General features: G+C 37.1%; 1 protein-coding gene, 1 non-coding gene and 1 pseudogene across 2 annotated transcripts; 2 read left to right on the top strand and 1 right to left on the bottom strand.

Moving 5' to 3' along the window:
* Nucleotides 1-2,289: 2,289 nt before the first annotated feature.
* Nucleotides 2,290-6,024, bottom strand: LOC107465461 (uridylate kinase PUMPKIN, chloroplastic-like; annotated as a pseudogene).
* A 12,678-nt stretch (nt 6,025-18,702) lies between these two features.
* TRNAA-CGC (transfer RNA alanine (anticodon CGC)) lies at nt 18,703-18,775 on the top strand. The gene has a single exon. It is a non-coding gene; the product is annotated as a tRNA-Ala (tRNA).
* A 120-nt stretch (nt 18,776-18,895) lies between these two features.
* On the top strand, nt 18,896-21,125 carry LOC107465472 (phosphoglycerate mutase-like protein AT74). The gene is made up of 2 exons (XM_016084446.3): nt 18,896-19,573; nt 20,495-21,125. The coding sequence occupies exons 1-2, from the start codon at nt 19,144-19,146 to the stop codon at nt 20,905-20,907; spliced, it is 843 nt and encodes a 280-aa protein (XP_015939932.1). The 5' UTR covers nt 18,896-19,143; the 3' UTR covers nt 20,908-21,125.
* Nucleotides 21,126-21,184: the final 59 nt, after the last annotated feature.

The raw sequence follows: 21,184 nt of genomic DNA, 5'->3' as shown, positions 1-21,184 counted from the left end.
TGATCTATCCACGAGCTGAGGCTTTTTTTGGAGTTGAACTCTAAGTTATAACGTGTTTTGGGCGTTCAACTCCGGGTTGTGACGTGTTTCTGGCGTTTTACTCTAGACAGCAACATGGAACTGGCGTTGAGCGCCAGTTTACGTCATCAATTCCCGAATAAACTATAAACTATTATATATATCTGGAAAGCTCTAGATGTCTACTTTCCAACTCCGTTGAGAGCGCACCTTTTGGAGTTTTGTAGCTCCAGAAATCCCATTTCGAATGCAGGGAGGTCAGATTCCAACAGCATCAGCAGTCCTTTGTCAGCCTCCTATCAGAGTTTTGCTCAAGTCCCTCAATTTCAGCCAGAAATTACCTGAAATCACAGAAAAACACACAAACTCATAGTAAAATCCAGAAATATGAATTTAACATAAAAACTAATGAAAACATCCCTAAAAGTAGCTTGAACTTACTAAAAACTACCTAAAAACAATGCCAAAAAGCGTATAAATTATCCGCTCATCATGCGTACACGTACCACGCGTACGCATGCCTCTGCTGTCAGCAAAGTTAATTTTTATGTTTTAAAACCCAATTTCAAATCTCTAAACCTCTATTTTCACTCTTTTAACCCTAGATCTTAGTAGTAGGCCTAGTAATGAGATGAAGCTAGGAAAGAGGAGGTATCTTAGGGGTGAAGTAAGGTTGGAAAGTGATGATTTATATATGAAAAATGTGAATGCATGAAGTATATGTGATGCCATAGCTATGATGAATGGTTGTGAAATGATTACGAATGATTATGAATGAATGTGATAACTGAGGCCTGATTGAGATTTGTTGATGATGAGAATGTATGAGTTTCTCTCTATTGTAAGATGTGTCACGCACTATATTCCATGAGTGTGACGGGCACTATATCTCGAGAGCGTGGTGGGCGCTATATCCCAAGAGTGTGGGAGCACCTTACCCTGGAAAGTGTGTCGGGCACTATATCCCATGAGTGTGACGGGTACTATATCCCGAGATCGTGGCGGGCACTATATCCCATGAGTGTGGAAATACTTTGTCCCAGGTAATACGACGGGCACTATATCCCATGAGTGTGGTAGGCACTATATCCCGAGAGTGTGATGGGCACTATATCCCAATAGTGTGCAGGCATGTTAGAGAGATGATATCTGGGTTAGCTACCAGGAATATCGGGTTCTGGTAAAGTAACCGACACGTGAGCTCACTACCAGTAGGATAGACATTCATCATATGCATATGTGTGTTTTGTTTGCTTGTGCATTAATTGGGCTTGCCTATATGATTATATTGCTTACCTGCTATATTTGCTACCTGTTTTATCTGTATTCTACTTGTGTTTGCTTTGTCTGCTTGTATGTCTTTGTGGTTCTACAAGAGTTTGGAGGATTGAAGGAAGGCGGAGATTTGAGGGTTTTAATTAGAGTTTCAGTTAAGTTTAGGAAGTCTTAGATGACCACTCTGGTTTATGATTTCTGTCTTAGTTCGTTAAGTCTTATAATCTAAGTGTCGGAGTTCTAGGATTGCCTCTAGCTTTCTCAGGACCTTATATCTTATGTATGTGGCACCATTACCATGTTGAGAACCTCTCTGGTTCTCACCCTATGCGGATTTTGTGGTTTCTAGATGCAGAACGTGAGGCACCTCGTTGAGGCATGCTGGAAGCTTCTGATAGCGAAGATCTTTGAGCTGTTGGGACCTTATTTTGGTTATATGTATTTATATAGATACTTATTATCACCACTTATTATATATATGATGTATTAACTCCCTTTTAGAGGTTATTTTGGCGAAACAGGTTCTGTAACTCTGTATTTTGGGTTCTTTTGGGTTCTTTTATATATATGTATATACACTTATGTGCTCTGGCAGGTTTAACCTTTGCAAGCCGAGTCTTGAGCTTGATATTTGTACCTTGGAACTATCTTTTGTTTATATCCAAGTTAGCTTACTTTTACGTTGCTTCGTTTACTTTAACGCTTCGTGAGTATTGCATTTTTCGATTTAAGAATTTTGCTTTACCCTTTCTTCAAAGACTCCTAGTTATAAATCTTTTTCACTATATTATATATATGACTTTGTATTTTAGAGGTCGTAATACCTCACCACCTCTGTCTTATGACTTAACCATAAGATTCTGTGTGGTGGGGTGTTACATAGTACATCAAAATATCTGTTGCAAAGTAACTAACCTCGCAGTTTCTGATCTTCAACTGGACACTTGTGTAAAAAAAGCACAAAAGAATCACTTGCTAACTAGACCTCAAATGTTTTCATATTCTCAAAATGGTAGAATTTCATGTTGCCCAAATCAGAGTGCCAACCATCTCACCTTTGATGGCTTTCTCAATGTTACTTGGTTTGTTTAGATTGAATACAACAACTACACCAAAAGAAGGGGACTGAGAAGATAAATAAACAAATAATGTAATATCAATATAGGATTAATTCCATTTAAAAGCATAGAAAGAGTAGTTCATGCTTCCATGCAGGGGCTTACCAAGAATATTATTTTTCTTGCACAGCGTTATTGAAGGCATGTTCATGACTGAGAGATCTTTCGAGGTAACCTCTTGATAAGTAAGTGTGTCAAGAACGCGTGCTTGTGGGTTACGCCTTGGGTCATCAATATGCACTCCATCGACATTTTTTGCTTTGAGTACAACCTCTTCATTAACTACATAAATGACAAAATAAAAGTAAGTGGATTGCGATAAAGTTTCCTTCACATGCAAAACCGACATCAAATTCAGAATGTACAATACAGATTAGTGGGATGAATATTATTTTCTTATCTTGAATAAGAAAATCTCACATCCTTTGTTATGATATACTAAAACTATATGAATAAATTCATCAACAAAAAAAATCTAGAACATTTCATCGTCAGCAGATTCTAAACCACAACGATAGAAAATTAACTTACTTTTTGAACTTCTGAGTGCAACAGCAGTGTCTGTAGTAAAGAATGGATTTCCAGTTCCAACGGCAAAAATGATAACCCTTCCTTTTTTCAAATGCCTCACAGACCTCCTATGTATATATGATTTTGCAACCTCAGACATGCAAAATACTGTCTGCACTTGAGTAGGAATGCCAATACTTTCCATTGTTGCTTGAAGAAATAAAGCATTCATCATAGTTGCCAACATCTTGAAGGAAAATTTAGGCACAATTTAGTAACTATCTAATAGATATTATCCTTTTTGAGAAATATATTGTAAAAGTACATAAGAACATAACATATCAGAATTTCAAGTGAATTATTATCACAGTGGAACTGAAACTAACCTCATGGGATAAATTTATAACAACCGAGTTTTGACAGAACACCAAAGACTTAATTAAGATAGAGTAAGGTAACTACCCAATATAATCATTAGATGACTGGTCCAGGAAACTGCATCAAGCCCAAGATGATCCACGGAAGATGTCACCCCACTAACTACTATTGTAACTTGAAATATTAGCCTAATCAGTAATCATAAAACTTAACTTTGTAACAAGTGAATAGCTTAAACAGTTTCTACTTTCATTCTTTCAAGTAATACCCCTTAACTTGCAATGATATTATGACCTCTAACGAAATTTCCACTGACACTAAAATACTGGAATCCAGATCTTTCTGGTGCTAGAATTTCCTGTATTTTGGGGTTTTTATTGATTGTGGATTATTTTGGTTTTGGTAAAACTAGTTGAATGGATAACCTAATAGTTCATTATTATGGAATTGGGAATTACCATGTGTTATTATAGTGTAATGGGTGATGGAACTAGGTTACTATATATTCATACTTTGGATAGGATCCCCATCAATGATATACTATCTCAAAAATAGACAGCTTAGCCAAAATTTTGACTCTAATAGAATTTATTAGAACTCTTAGTCCATTCTCTTTTGATGTGGGACATTATCTCACATTTAAAGATCTAACATGTGGTACCCCTCCTCAAGATTAAGAACATGGTGATGTAATATAAAAAAAACTACAATAATAATGATAACAAGATTATAGCATATAAAGAACAAATCAATAAACTATATTCACTTCAATGCCAAGATGAGTTACAGCTGCTACCTCCCTTGCAATAGCCATTGATATCTAGAAAGAAAAATTAAAAAAACAATGTTAGGACAAGAAGGAACATATAAATGTTAGACTTTTATCCATCTATTTATGATGTTTTTGAATAGAGCATAAAAATGTGATTTTGGGTTGTTGATCTTGGGATCAATATTTTTGGAGTGATCTCCGGCAAGAGCTTCTCCACTGATTTTGAGCAATACCCTTTGCCACTTGATAGGTTGGTTGCTGAATTCATTTATTGACAGTGCAAACGGAGACATGGATGGAATTTTAGACTTCTTGACAACAACAATAATATTTTTTTCACACTTATGTTAGCTTAGTTGTAGAAACATTTCTACAAATACCTTGCTAGTGACCATATTGATGATTAAAATTTCAAAAGGGGGTGTAATAGGGATAACCTGAAATTGAAGGATTTAGGAAAGGAGCCCACTTCGGAATAAGTGTGAAAATGGGATTATTTGGTGTAATTAGAGGTGGATGGATTTTGCAGCTAGAGTGTCAACACATAGGGTGCGTGTTGGACACGTATCAACCTTCTGGCCGACATGCAAGATGTGTGTTTGACACCTTTCTTACACATCCACAATATTGTAACACACTTCAAATATCAATATTCAATCAAAACACCATCTTCATCTCCGTATTCAAAATAATTTCTGTAACTTCCAGGTTCAAAATAAAGTGTCCGACCTACAAGGAAGGGAACTCCCGAGGTCGTGGCACGCGTGTAACCTAAGGAAAACTACAGTTAGGTAGCGCACCTTGTTCCCTGGTGTACTCTTTTTCCCGACCTTAAAGATTTTTTTCCGAAAAAGGGTTTCTTTTCTGAAGGGGGCTTTAATGAGGCACCATAACAAGGGTTAAGGGTAGTTAAAATCCTTAGTAACAAATTTATGCAAAGGAATTTTTCATTTATCAATGATAAATCTATTTTCTTTAAAGTTTGAAAACGCATTAATTTAAGCTCGACAAACCACAAAAATTATTGCCCGACCTAGAGTGGTTAGTAAAATGAAGTGACGAGGTACATATAAATGTAAGAAGTTATATAAGAAATTTGTAAGATTAGCCAAAAAATGAGGCAGAATAAAAACGAAATGTAAAAATAACTTGACAAAGTTCGATTACACGAAGTCGGAACTTATAAAGGGAAACACAATATTCTTTACCGATCTACCTCGCTGACATCAATTTTAAACTTAGCAATGAAAATAATAGTAAAAGTTGTCGAAACATGATTTCCAACTAAACAACTGTATAGGCTAAGAGCTAAACCAACAAAAAGCCACCTATAATCATAGCCATATTAAAGAAGGGTTCTTAAAAGGAAATTCCAAAAGTTGTTTAAACTATAATAAAATAAATTATTCAGAAAGCTACAAAGCTATTACAAATAAAAGATTGTTCATAAAAGACGCATACTTCGGGCCATTCATACTACAACAAGTAAAAGAAACTACAAAGGGTTGAGTTCATCTCCAATAACAACATCCTCAGCTCGGGCAGAAGGAGTCGGGTTATATTCAGAAACGAGCATTGCCGGAATAGGACCAGTCGGCGAAGGTAGGAATTCAACATTTATGACCTCAGGATTCTGAGGAATCCGACCGACTTCTGCACACCTGAAGTCTTCGGGTTAGGTAGAGGAACCTCTTCCTCATCCTCGAGAGCCAGGATAATCTTTCCCTCTACCACAATATTATCCTGGCTGAATAGGGAAAGGCTCGCATCTGAAGCAATGACTTGGATATGGGCCTTCAGATTTATGTGCATCTTGTCCATTCCTTCAGCCACAGATTCCTCCAGAATTGCATATTTGTCCCAAGCCTTAGCTATCTCATCCTCAAGGTCAAGCCTCTCCCCGGAAACACGGGTAGAGCTCTCCTCCGCCTTCTTCTTCATCCCCTCCGACATAGCCAAGGCCACCTCTGCCTGTTTGACCTTGGCCCGAGCTTTACCCAAGTCGGATGTCAATACATCTCTCTCCTCCTCAAGCTCCTTTTTAATATCTCCTTTAACCTCTCCACCTCGGCCTAAGAAGCCACCAAGGAACTATGGGTGGCACCGAGGGGAGTTTTCTTTAACTCCCTAGCCAAGGCTGCACATATGCCCGCTGATCAAATTCTGCCTTGGGCTAGGAGCTGAAGATGGTTTCTAAGGGATACATCATCCATGCTATTGTGGCTATGAGGGAGGATATATTTTTCGCTCTAGCCTGGCCCGTCAAAACCTTTGTTGTATATGCACTCCCCCTTAGAAGTCTTCTGCCTTTTGGGAGGGGGTTTGGAGGAAGAAGGAGGAGGACGGGTGATGATCAGATTTTTGTGTGGTAAAGAATTTCACAAATAGATTCTCATTACAAGTATAGTTTCTAAACCAACAATAATCCTTTCATACAAAAATTTAGTTGTCTTAAGTAACAAACCCCTAAAAATAATAACTGAAGTATTTAAACCTCCGGTCGTTATCCTTAGGAATTACAATAAAGTGTTCTTGTTATTGGTTAGAGGTGTGTTTTGGGGTTTTTGGAATAAGAAACAAGAATTGTAAATTGCAAAGGAAATAAGCTAACAACTAACAAAAACTCTTGACAAAGTATGAGAACTAGAAGTCCTATCCTCATTATCATCATCAATTGAGATGAGAATTGTGTATTGCTCCCACTTGGTTAACCTCTAACCATGGAGGAAAGTCAAGTGGATGAATTAACTTGATTCCACAAGTCTTAGCCAACTCCTAAGGAAAGACTAACTTTAGTGGCATTCAAGTCAATTAGCAATCTCTAATTGTCAATCAACAAAAGAATTAGATAACTCAAGTGTCTCCAATTACTCTACCTAGGCCAAAAGGAGAAAAATTCTACTCTAGCATCCTTTCAAGCATTTAATCAAACACTTGAAAGGCATAAAAGGAAAGTAAGATAAAATTGTAAGAAAAGTAAATCTACAATTACTAATAGCAAGAGATTAACAATCAACAAATCAAATCAACAATAAAGGAACATGAATCTTAAATTGCATTAAAAGAAAAATAGAAGAAATAAGAGTGCATCAATATAAACGTAAAGAATTACAAGAATTAAAGTACAAAACTAGAGAGAGGAAAAGTAGAGGAACAAGAAATTGTAAAGGAAAAGTAAATCAAAGCATGAATCAAACCTAGATCAAGAGAAGACTTAAACCTAATTCTAATCCTAATTCTAGAGAGAAGAGTTCTCTCTCTAGAAACTAACTCTAAACTAAAACTAAACTAATTGGTGACTAAAGGTATTGATTCCCCTTCATTCATTGGGTTAAATAGCATCAGAAATGAGTTGGATTGGGCCCAAAATGCTTCAAAAATTGCTGGCCACGATTTGCACTTTAGTAAGTCACGTGCAACATCAATGCGTATGCATACAGTGCGCGTACACGTCCCTAGACATGTGGAAACTATGGCAAATCTTATATCATTTTGAAACCTCGGATGTTAGCTTTCCAACGCAACTAGAACTGCCTCATTTGAATCTTTGTAGCTCAAGTTATGGTCGATTAAGTGTGAAGAGGTCGGGCTTGACAGCTTTGCGATTCCTTCATTTATTCATGAGTTCTCCATTTTTACATGCTTTTTCTTCATCCCTCAATTCCAATCTTTGCCTCCTAAACCTGAAATCACTTAACAAACATATCAAGGCATCTAATAGAATTAAGGTGAATTAAATTTATCTATTTTAAGACCCAAAAAGCATGTTTTCACTCTTAAGCACAATTAAAGGAGAATTTACAAAACCATGCTATTCTAGTGAATAAATGGGAGACAACTTGACAAAACCCTCTAAATTCAACACAAGATAAACCCTAAAAATGGGGTTTATCAACGGACAACAACACTTTTCGAGGTGGAGATAGGGGGAATTGGCTGAGACACCGGGGTGGGTATAATCCTTCGAGAAGTTGATGCACCCGAGTTCGACTTTGAGGGTGAAGGTCGGGCAGTAGTGTCACCAGCTTCCTTTTGTTGTATACCTCGAGCCACGATGTTCTTTCTGGTGGCCCAAATCATCTTTATGGTAGTCGACTTAAGAGTCATTATTTCTGCAAATAAAGACACGTTAGTCATCGACATAATTTCACAACAAGAATTCATAAGTAAAAGAAAGAAAGGCTACCTAGTTCAGACCGGAGCTGACTAGGATCCCCTAAGAATTTTTTGGTATCCAAGTAAGGTGCCTGACCCCAACACTCTTGAAACAAGCAACTACACTCTTCTCGAGATCATCTAAATCATCTATATTATACTTGGCTATTACTGGTTTCTCTTCCCAATACAATTGAAAACTAGGTTCATTGTTCTCATCAAGGAAGAAAGGTCGGGCATCCTTAACAACTCGGATTTTAAAAAAATAATTTTTAAGATCTTGGAAGGACTCATCAAAAATGGAGAAAACCTTCCTACCCTGAACGGCACAAAAGGAAAGCCAAGCTAGCTTTTTGGAACCAAAGGGCTTGGTTAAAACAAAGATGTAAAAGAAAACTTTGAGGGAAGGTCGGACATTAAGCTCCTAACAAAGAAGTTGGTATATTTTCAGAAAAGCCCACAAGTTGGGATAAAGTTGGGAAGGGGAAACATTGCAAGTCTAAAGAACATTGATTTCGAAGTCGGAAAAAGGAAGCCTAATGTCTAGTTTAGTGAAAAAATTGTCATAAGCATAAAAGAAAGGGCATTCTGACCTATCTAGCGGGGGAAAACACACCCTCTCCTCGGGGTCAACTACCACTATCTCATAGTTTTGCTCATCTTCTCGGTTTTCACACAACCTATGGTGCCTACGAAGGTCTCAGCATACTCTCTATTGATAATGGGGACAAGAGTAAGAACAGTAATATCTACCCAAGTTAAGTGAGAGAGAACTTTGGTCAACATGTTGTGAATAACAGATGGAGACATAAAGCTATACTTACAAATAAAACAAACAAAGAAATCATCACTAAAAAAGTTGGGTTTTCTATCAATAGAACAAAAACTACAAATACAAAAACGGTTTTCAACAAAAATCCCCAAGATACAGAAATGCTGTCACTTTCGAAAAAATAAATGCGACACCATTTGGGGGCAACACAATCAAAGTCCACAGCAACAATCTCAGACAATAAACAGTTTCAAAAATGTTTTCAACAACAAACAAGCAAGAGAGTTAAAGGAAACGCAAAAATCCCTGTCACCAACAAATATCTCCAATTATCATATCATCCAAAAGAAGATACAAGAAACCAGAACAATCGAAACAGAAAACAAGGAAAAGGAGTAAAAGCACCAACCTTGATGAAGCGCAAAAATGGAAGGGCATGTCAAATAGCAACAAAACTCAAACGTTCTACTTCAAGGCACACAGAAATCTTCAAAAGATTCAAGATGGAGAAATCTTGAACTAGAATGTTATTATGAAGTAAGAACAGTGGAAGAAGAATAAAAGGTTTTTGATGAACAAAACGAAGCCGAGAGATGCGTTTTCAGAAATAGAAAAGAGAAAAGAAGAAAAGTGTGAGACTTTTATTAGAAACAAGGGGCAAAAAGACATTTTTCACCCCTCTTTAAAGCCATGGGCGGATTTCCAAGAAACTTTCGCATAACATTCGCCATATCATTAAAGTGGCAACGCTTCAAAATTTGAAACACATTGAGTGCCTGACCTCATGAAGGCGGCGCACCCGACGCATGAGGCATGAACTATAAATGCTTGAACCCGACCTCATGAAAGCTCGGACTCAAGTAAGGGTACTGTTCATACCTTGACCCAAAACGTAAAGCCAGGCCTATTAAGTTTAAAGGCTTACCAAGGGCCTCCACTTACCCGACCTCTTAAGAGGTCGGACATGACAAAAAAGTCCAGTTCTACTTATCCAAATAAATAACTACTTCTCTGAAACTCTCCTACTATCTCTATCTCCACTTAAAGATAGATTCCAACAAAACCAAGATAAAGGGAATTGTCATCTACTAACAAAGGTGGAACTACTCTAAAAAGATAGTTATCGACTCTATTATAAATACACTGACACCCCTCAAGTATAATCACGTCCCAGTCTACTAAAAACCTACCTAAATTCCTTGCTAACTTAAGCATCGGAGTCTCTTGCAGGTACCACCCCCACCTCCTCACGAAGAACTCAGACGGCGGCTGATAAACCCCTATTTCATGATTTATCTTGTGCACAATTGAGTGGTTTTTATCAAGTCCTTGCCCACTTATTCATATGATTTGCATGGTTTTACATTCTCCTTCCTGATTTTGTGCTATGATTGAAAACATGCTTCTTTGGCCTTATATTTGCTAATATTAATCCTCTCTTATTACCATTAAATGCCTTGATATGTGTGTTAAGTGATTTCAGAGATTACAGGGCAGGAATGGCTCAGAGGATGGAAAGGAAGCATGCAAAAGTGGAAGGAATACAAGAAGTTGAAGGAACTGCAAAGCTGTCAGCCTGACCCTCTTGCACTAAAACGATCATAACTTGAGCTACAGAGATTCAAATGATGCGGTTCTAGTTGCGTTGGAAAGCTAACGTCCGGGACTTCGATTTGATATATAATTCGCCATAGTGGCTATACAGATAGGTGACGCGAACACGCGCTCCACACGGATGCGTCGCATCTGCGAATCTCATTCCACGCAAACGCGTGGATGACGCCTCCGCGTCACTTTGCCACGACCTGTACGGACCAGAAAGTACTGGGAGTGACTTATCGGCTGTTTTTGACCCAGTCCTCGGCCCAGAAAACACATATTAGAGGCTAAAAGTGGAGCAGAATGAATAATTGAATCATTATTCACAATTTTAGGTTTTAGATGTAGTTTTTAGAGAGAGAGGTTCTCTCCTCTCTCTTAGGATTTAGGATTAGGATTTCTATTAGGATTAGGAATGTTTCTTCATACCAGGTTCAATAATTTATGTTTCTCTTCTATTTTTTTTTACTCTGAAGCTTTTATTTGTGTTTGATTTATGTTGCCCAATTGGCTTATAAATATTTTCCATGTTAGAATTGACATCTCCATTCAGTTTAATTTGAGGTATTCCAGTTATTTATGATTTTTATCTAGCTTTTTATATTCTTGGCTTCAATTGATTAATTGGTGACTCTTGAGTTGTCAAACTCATTGTTGACTGAAAATTGGAATTCTTCAAGAATTAACTCGAGTTCCAATAACTCTAGCCTTTTCCGAGGAACCAAACTTATTCCATCCACTTGACTTACCTTTATAGTTAGAGGTTAACTTAGTGGGAGAAAAATCCAATTCTCATCACAATTGATAAGGATAACTGGGATAGGACTTCTAGTTTTCATACATTACCAAGAGTTTTATTAGTTATTAATTTATTAATTCTTGCAATCTATTTCTCTTGCTTAAAACCTTTTTTCAAACCCAAACACTGTTTTTCCATAACCAATAATAAATCATACTTCCCTGCAATTCCTTGAGAAGACGACCCGAGGTTTGAATACTTCGGTTTATAAATTTATTGGGTTTTGTTACTTGTGACAACCAAAACGTTTGTATGAAGGGATTTTCTGTTGGTTTAGAATCTATACTCACAACGCGACTATATTTTTACAAAATTCTTTACTAGCAAAAATCCCAAAATGGCGCCGTTGCCGAGAATTGCAAACGTGTGCCTTATTATTGGTTATTGTAAATATTTTTCAAAAAAAATATCTTATCTTATTTTTTTTAAAATATCTTATCTTATTTTTTCAAAAAAAAATTCAAATCTTTTCAAAATATTTTCTTTTTGTTAGTTTTTGTTTTTATTTTCTCCTACTACTATGAACTCTCACCCCTTTGACTATGAGTCTTGTTACAATTATATTGCAGGAAGAGGAAATTACAATGAGAACAGGCATCACAGTTGGAACAATCAAAGATGGGAGGACCCACAAGGATTTAATCAACCCTCATGGTAACAACCACCTCCAATGGACTATCAACAACCATTCTGTGATGCATATCAAGGCAATGGCTATGGTGAGCGCTCTTTAGATTATCAACAACCACCACCATATGCTTATGAACTCTCTCCTCAACATGACTTTGGACCACCATACTCACAAGCCCATTTCCGCCATTCACCTCCATATGACCCTAACACATATCCACCATACCAACCACCCTATGAACCGTATGAACCATATATAGAACCACCCCAATTCTACCCCGATTACTCCCAAAAACCACCACCTCAATATACTCCATCTCCATATCCATCAATCCAAGAGCACTATGATCCTACTTATGATAGCCGAGCGCAACAAGAATCAACGGATCGTCTCAAGGAAACAGTGGATCAATTTCACGCAACCCTTCATCAATTGAATCAAGCGATAAATCAATTAGCTTCCCGACATTTGGACACTCAAGGAACCCTCATGGCTTCATGTGGACAATCTAATGAAAAACATAGCATGAAGGAGACATTAGAAACTCCGGTGGGCAGTAAGGAGCATGAATTTGTACTGGAACAAGTGGAGGAAGCCGAAACTATTGAAGAAGAAGAAGTGGTTGAAGACTTAGGAGATGCTGAACCTCCATTGGAAAGTCCATTCATAAGGCCTCCTTCCAAGATGCTTGAAATTAATGTTGAAGAGGGTGTACAACCTCCAAGGCACGTCATGGTTGAAGACTTGGAAGAGGTTGATCAAGAGATGGAGACTAAGGAAGAAGAAGCACAACATCCCATGCCCTTGGTGAGCAATGAAGAAGAGATTGAATTGGAAGAAAGCTACAAAGAGGAAGAGGTTGATATTGAAGAAACTTGCAAAGAGGTGGTAGTTGTCAAAGAATAACACAAAGGAGTGGAGCTTGCACGTTCATTAGAAACACCTCTCCCTAAGTTGCGATCACCCTTCACAACATTCAAGTGGGTAAAATTCATATCCCTTAGCTTTCTAATTCCACTTGAATATGGGCTACTGGAGACGGATGGTCAACTTAGAGCTCTTTGTGGCATTAAGAGTAAAAGAAAGATGATCAGTGGTAAGAATTGTCCTGCAAGGTTCATTATGGTTGGAAGCTTTAAGTTTAAATGCAAAGGTTGGTGTAGAGCTCAACTGAATAGGTCTAGGAAGTTGTTTGGCCGCTTTAGTGAGAATTCAGATTGCCTGCCACCCGGTTGGAATACTGATGATCAACTTGAAGACGGGTGTAGAAACAAGATTTGGGATCCCGGTGGATATTGGATTTGCAAACATTGGTGGAGATTCATGGATCAGTACAAGCACAAGCCACCATAACAGGAAGCTCACCAAATGTCCAACTTAAGGACTTTAACTAAAAGTACTAGGTGGGAGACAACCCACCATGGTATGATCGTTTCTTTTTCAATTTTATTTCGTGTTGTTTGTTTTTATTTTATATTATTTTCGTTGAACCTGGAATTACTCATAACATCCATATCATTTTACATTCTGCATACTGCATCAAAAAAAAAGGGAAAAGCACGCACGCGACGCGGCAGCGTCGCTGACGCGTTCGCGTCACCAGTGCATTGGAAAGAAAAGAAAAGTGAACAGAGAATCACGCAAGAGCGTGGCTGGAGGCGTGCCTTTGGCACAAATTGATCCACGCGACCGCGTCGCTGACGCATCTGCTTCATGTGAGAAAAATGCCTCCCACGCGTCCGCGTCACCCACGCGAACGCGTGCCCTGAAAATTGACGTAAATGGGTGTTTGGCAGCAAGTTAGGCTGGAATGGGGCTGGACTCATGATGGAAGCCCAAGCCCTCCCACACGAACGCGTTCCCCACGTGGCCGCGTCATTTTCAAAAATGGCCATCCAAGCGACCGCGTCAACCACGCGACCGCGTCAACCACGCGACCGCGTCACCCAAAAAATGGGCAAAAAGAGTTTCAAACAGAGAGTTGCGCGATCGCGAAGCTGTACTCGTGCCAATCGCATAAATCAAGTCACGTGATCGCATGCCCCACGCGTCCGCGTCACCTGACCTTATCGTGCACCACGCGACTGCGTCACTCACGCGTCCGCGTCGCTTGCGCCGCGCAACTTATCCAGATCAGCCAATTATCTTATCTTTTCTTTCCCAAATCTAAATCTTTTCTTTCCCTTCTTTTTCTTTTTCTTTTTTTTTTCTTTCTTTTTCTTTTAATTGGTATTAAAAATTTATTTGGTTCATTATTTTGTTTGCGGATTATTAAGGAATTGTTTGACAATTATATATTACTTTTTATAGGGTTTCTTGCATGTTCACTTTAATACTTTCAATAACTTATTTACCATGCATGCTAAGTGTTTGTGAAAAAACACGTATGGCATCACGCACTACTTTTCTGTTATCCTACTTTCATGCCTATTTTTTTCACAAAACCCTTTTTATATTTTATTAATTATTTATAATTGTTTATACAAACATGTTATTAGTTTGAAAGGCTTGGTAATCTAACTTGGACATTGAATGCTTGATCTATGCTGCCTTTGCCAGCATGCCAATAAACATCTTGCATTTAATTGTCATTACATGCACTTGATATATTTCCATTGATGACTTTTCACATGTAGTCATGACCATGTGTTAACATCATTCTTCTTTACTGTGCACTGATTACCACCTTTCCCATTCTCTTCATTGCTCTAACCCTTAGTTTTAAAAGTCACTTTTTTTTTCTTTTTCCTTTTCAGGATGGCCACCAAGAAGGCTAAAGAGAAAGCTACTCCCAAACCACCAGCAAGGAAAGGAACAAAAAGAGCACCAGCTGCGGAACCACAACCCCCATCCACTTGCACATCTTAGCATGCACCGAGGACGGTGCAATCTTTAAGTGTGGGGAGGTCGATACCGATCTCCACGGGTTAGTTATTCTCTTCTCAACACTAATGTCTTATTTTCTTTATTAGTTCATTGTTGCATTGCATAATAGATTGCATGTGTAGTTGATTGTTTGCATTTAAGTACTACTTGGTTGGAAAATAATAAGTTTCTTTTTAAAACCCTATTTTTGAAAAATTATACTAATTTAAATTAAAAATTAAAATTTTCTATGTTAAATTTGTTTGAAGTTATATTTGGAACATGATTTTTGAGTCAAAGAACATACAACCTGTGAGATTTTGAGCCTATCTATATGGTTACATTATTTAACCATAATATTTTTATTCTTGTGTGTTTCCTTCTCTATGAATGTAATCTATATTTTATTCCATTCTATATGTCCATTATTTAGTGTATTTACATGCTTGCATATGATTGAGGCCATTATTTGAATTTTTGCTCACTTATCCCAAATAAGCCTATCTGTTATATCACCCTTGTTAGCCCCCTTGAGCCTTTTAATCCCCTTCTGTTCTATAACCACATTACTAGCCTTAAGCAACAAAAAACAATTTAAAAATCTCAAGTTGAATCCTTGGTTAGTTTAAGATAGAAATTGTGTATCAACTAGGTGTGGAGAAATTTATGGGAACATGGGATGATAGGAAAAAGGTATTAAAGTGAATAAATTATTTGAAATTTAGGAGCATGCTCATGTGAAATCAAAATAATTAAAACACTATGTGCATTGATATATTATTCTTATATTTCAAAAAAATAAGAAAAAAAAGAAAAAAATTATTAAGTAATTAAATAAGGGGACAAAAATTATCCCAATGCAAAAATTAAAGAATCAATGCACATGGGATAAAATCAAAAATAAAATTGGTGCATGAGTATGTAACACACAAGTGGGAAAATTGGGCAGTTAGGCAAGATTTCTAGATTATATAGAGTATGTATATGTTAAGTGACAACTTAGACTAATCAAGGGTTTAATTATTAGCTCACTTAGCCTTATATATATACCCTTACCCTTACCTTAGCCCCATTACAACCTTGAAAAAGACCTCATGATGTTTGTATGTATACATTAAATATTTGTTGATTGGTTAGATGAAGAACAAAGTTTTAGAAAGCATGATTAGAGAAGAATAGAGTGATTGACCTTAGACACTTGAGAGATTAGAGTGCATATTTTTTTTTTGGTTTCCCACGGTATCCCCCAACCTGACAGGTCAAAGACTAATCCGCCGCGGTACTGAGCTCCATTTAAGGGTTTGCCGCTGACCAATGGGTTGCTGCATGCACAAGGCGGGATTCGAACCCCCGACACTTGCTTAAGCGGACTAGTGAGCTAACCACTAGACCAACTCAACTTGGTTAGAGATTAGAGTGCATATACACTACCAATGAGGGTTCAATGCTTGATTCTATGTTCCCTGCTTTCATGAGCTATCTTCTTACAAGTTTACTTGTTTTTTATTGTATAATTTGAATTAGTGGAATTTGAGTCATATTTGTCTTGAAGAACTTATTTACTTTTAACCAAGTATGTAGAAACATTTTGTATGTAGTTGCATTCACATAGATAGGTTGCATTGCATACTCTCTATCATTCCTCTTCACTCCTTTATAGCTTCTCTTGAGCTTAGCATGAGGACATGCTAATGTTTAAGTGTGGGGAGGTTGATAAATCCCTATTTCATGGTTTATCTTGTGCACAATTGAGTGGTTTTTTATCAAGTCCTTACCCACTTATTCATATGATTTGCATGGTTTTACATTCTCCTTCCTGATTTTGTGCTATGATTGAAAACATGCTTCTTTGGCCTTATATTTACTAATATTAATCCTCTCTTATTACCATTAGATGCCTTGATATGTGTGTTAATTGATTTCAGAGATTACAGGGCAGGAATGGCTCAGAGGATGGAAAGGAAGCATGCAAAAGTGGAAGGAATACAAGAAGTTGAAGAAACTGCAAAGCTGTCAACCTGACCCTCTCGCACTAAAACGATCATAACTTGAGCTACAGAGGTCCAAATGATGTGGTTCCAGTTGCGTTGGAAAGCTAACGTTCGGGGCTTTGATTTGATATATAATTTGCCATAGTGGTCATACAGATAGACGACGCGAACGAGCGCTCCACGCAGACGTGTCGCATCTGCGAATCTCATTCCACGCAAACGCGTGGATGACGCCTCCGCGTCACTTTGCCACGACCTGTACAGACCAGAAAGCATTGGGAGAGACTTCTGGGCTGTTTTTGACCCAGTTCTCGGCCCAGAAAATACAGATTAGAGGCTGGGAGTGGAGCAGAATGAATAATTGAATCATTATTCACAATTTTAGGTTTTAGATGTAGTTTTTAGAGAGAGAGGTTCTCTCCTCTCTCTTAGGATTTAGGATTAGGATTTCTATTAGGATTAAGATTGTTTCTTCATACCAGGTTCAATAATTTATATTTCTCTTCTATTTTTGTTTACTCTGAAGCTTTTATTTGTGTTTGATTTATGTTGCCCAATTGGCTTATGAATATTTTCCATGTTAGAATTGACATCTCCATTCAGTTTAATTTGAGGTATTCCAGTTATTTATGATTTTTATCTAGCTTTTTATATTCTTGGCTTCAATTGATTAATTGGTAACTCTTTAGTTGTCAAACTCATTGTTGATTGAAAATTGGAATTCTTCAAGAATTAACTCGAGTTCCAATAACTCTAGCCTTTTCCAAGGAAAGACTAGGACCTGAGGGACCAAACTTATTCCATCCACTTAACTTATCTTCATAGTTAGAGGTTAACTTAAAGGGAGAAAAATCCAATTCTCATCACAATTGATAAGGATAACTGAGATAGGACTTCCGGTTTTCATACATTGCCAAGAGTTTTATTAGATATTAATTTATTAACTCTTGTAATCTATTTCTCTTGCTTAAAACCTTTTTCAAACTCAAACACTGTTTTTCATAACCAATAATAAATCATACTTCCCTGCAATTCCTTAAGAAGACGACCCAAGATTTAAATTCTTCGGTTATCAATTTATTTAGGGGTTTGTTACTAGTGACAACCAAAACGTTTGTAAAAAAGGTTGATTGCTTGGTTTAGAAACTATACTTGCAACGAGAATTTATTATAACTTCTAAACCATCAATCTTCAGTTCTTCAACGGCACCTCAATACCAGAACAAGTCGAACGCTACTTTAAAAGGAGTTTGGACTTCACGTTCAAGACCAAATCATTGTTTTAGGTAACTCTCGAAACAATACTCTATTATTATAGTGCAACATCAACTTTAAGGGAACATTTTAAGCATATCATTTTGGTTAAAATTAATAATTAATTTCATATTATTTAAGATATTCATTGTGTGAGCACATTATTGAAGAGTTAATTTTGTAGTTAGAACAATTTCTCTTTTAGAATTTTTAGTCATTAATTTTAATTAAGCATATATTTTAAGATTTAATTAATCTGTGTTTTAAAAATACATTTTATCATTATCAACTAAGAAATTTTGTATAAAAATAATACAAATTAAAATTTAAATTTTTAATACATTTATTATTAAAAAAAATTTAAAAATTTTTACTAATAATAATTTCAACATATATTTTTCGGATATAGATTATCTAAATCATATAATTTTTGTTGACATTTGTAGCTTTTCTAGCTACGCTTATATCTAAAAGAGAAATTGTTATGACAACAAAATTGTTAACCTCTCTCCCACACAACGAATATTTTAAATAATATAAAACAAAATATAAACATTTTCAAATTGGGGATGTAGCTCATATGGTAGAGCGCTCGCTTCGCATGCGAGAGGCACGGGGTTCGATTCCCCGCATCTCCACGTTTTACTCTTTTTAAATCGTATTCATTTCTTTTTTCCTTTTTAATCAAAGTCAAATCGAGAACCTACCTCTTTTCAAAATCAACTCCTAATTGAATTTCTTTAACTGTGCTAAGTGCTAAGTGTTACCACGACGCCATTACTATCGTAATACAAAAGTCATCAAATCCCACCCTGTTCAACAAAGATGGAATAATAATCATACACGTTTACGGCTGCAGCATCTTGACCAAACAAACCATGTTCCTACGAAAACATAGTGTAAGAATTTAAGAAATACGAATCCCCAGTGGCTCCAACCTCCATCTATATATGCCAACAATTAAACATAACATAAACACCGCGTAGTACCAAGATAACAATAGAATATGCTTCCGAAAAGAATAATCCTGATGCGGCACGGCGAGTCACAAGGGAACCTTGACACGTCAGCATACACAACAACCCCTGACCACGCCATCCAGCTGACTCCGCAAGGGATCCAGCAGGCCCGGCGCGCCGGGTGCGATCTCCGGCGGCTGATGTCCGGCGAGGAATGCTCGCCGGAGTGGCGCGCGTACTTCTACGTGTCGCCATACGCGCGTACAAGGTCGACGCTGAGGGAGGTTGGGAGGAGGTTAAGCCGGAAGAGAGTGATAGGGGTGAGGGAGGAGTCTCGGATTAGAGAGCAGGATTTCGGGAACTTTCAGATTGAAGACAGGATGAAGGCTGTGAAGGAGACGCGTGAGAGGTTTGGAAGGTTCTTTTATCGCTTTCCCGAGGGAGAATCTGCCGCCGATGTATTCGATCGCATCTCAAGTAACCGCCACTTACTATCCTTCTTCTTTCTTCTTCTTCTTCTTCTTCTTAGTCTTAGTCATACTTCATTTCCCCAATTCCCCCCTCATTGATTATATTTTTACTTCCGATGAATTTTGCGTTATTAATGGATTGGTACACATATAATAAGCATATTACTTTTTCTTGAATTTAGTGTAGGCTTTTGGTAAATATAAGTTTAGGTGTAATGCTGAGTAAACAAATTATTTTTTAGGGTCGGATATGGGGCCAACAAAAAATCTGAGTCTCAGATTTGTATGAACTGAAATTTTTTAAGTGATAAACAAATCAATGGGTCGGTTTTTATTAAAAAACATAAATCTGTCCTTCAATTTTGTGGTATAAAAAAAATACACTAAATATTCATATTGTTGAATAGCCAAATTAGTCCAAGAGATTATCAGTGTTCGATTTGTTTGGTGTGGTTCTAATCCACTTGTTTCATTTATGATAAGCTCCTTGATCGAATTTTGTGAATGAAAAATATGGAAAGGAATCCTTTTAGTTTTTTTTTTTTAATTGTTTAATAAAGCGTGATTTCTCAGTTTACATTTTGTAAGTGAAACAAAAAGAAATATGTAAGAGAAGTAGTTAAATAATAAAAAATTATATTTTATCAAACAATTGAATAAAAAAATTGAAAAAAAAAACCACTCTCAACAAATGTTTAATGGTTGAAGAGCTTTACTGCAAAATGAATTACCCATGTTCTACTGTTCTAGCAAGTCTAGAATTCTTAATGGACTCGTTTAGGCAAAAAGAATAATTCTATTAGGAATATAACAGAAAAGCTCCACTCTTAATGATGCTCAAAAATTTAGGGAGTTTTGGTCACTTTAATATGAATCTCCAACAAATTGTTGGAACATGTTTGTAATGGAGAATCTAATTCCTCTGCAGGTTTCTTTGAATCTCTCTGGAGGGACCTTGACATGAATAGGCTTCGTCATGATCCTTGCAATGATTTGAATCTTGTGATTGTGTCTCATGGGCTGACATCACGTATTTTCCTAATGAAGTGGTTCAAGTGGACAGTTGAACAGTTTGAGCACCTAAACAATTTTGGCAACTGCGAGTTCCGGGTCATGCAGCTAGGAACTGGCGGGGAATACAGCTTAGCAGTTCATCATACAGAACAAGAAATGCTGGAATGGGGCCTCTCCCCTGAGATGATAGCCGACCAAAAATGGCGCGCCACCGCATGCAGGGGTGACTGGAATGATCAGTGTCCGTGGTACCTTGATGCTTTTTTTGATCATCTTCCTGACTCTGACGATGAGATTGCCGAAAAGGAAGATGAAACAAATACATGAAGCATATGTCCATAACGCGCCAGCTAATTGGGGTTAAAGATTCATTTTCAACATTCTAATTGATACTAGGTTGGTCTTCTTTTTCTTTTTAAGTGATAAAAGAAATTGTATTAGAAAGGAAAACCTTAAAAAGGAGAAAAATTAACAAAAGTCGGATAAGATAATAGGGTATTGGTTTCTGGTTTCCAGTTCTAATTGATTAATTCATTTCCATAAAATATTTAGTTTGTCAATTTTTAATGGATACCCTTTAATGGTTGATTGTAGGTATATGGAG

This window comes from Arachis duranensis, chromosome 9 (genome assembly GCF_000817695.3).
Source record: "Arachis duranensis cultivar V14167 chromosome 9, aradu.V14167.gnm2.J7QH, whole genome shotgun sequence".
In the NCBI taxonomy this organism is placed as follows: Eukaryota; Viridiplantae; Streptophyta; class Magnoliopsida; order Fabales; family Fabaceae; genus Arachis; species Arachis duranensis.
Note: the sequence above shows the minus strand (reverse complement) of the source record. Positions and strands in the feature narration are given on the sequence as shown.

What these genes read in the sequence shown, in the direction of transcription:
- LOC107465472 (XM_016084446.3), top strand. Translation starts at nt 19,144, where the DNA reads ATGCTTCCGAAAAGAATAATCCTGATGCGGCACGGCGAGTCACAAGGG. An exon ending in TGTATTCGATCGCATCTCAA is followed by an intron (nt 19,574 to 20,494) that starts GTAACCGCCACT and finishes ATTCCTCTGCAG; the next exon opens with GTTTCTTTGAATCTCTCTGG.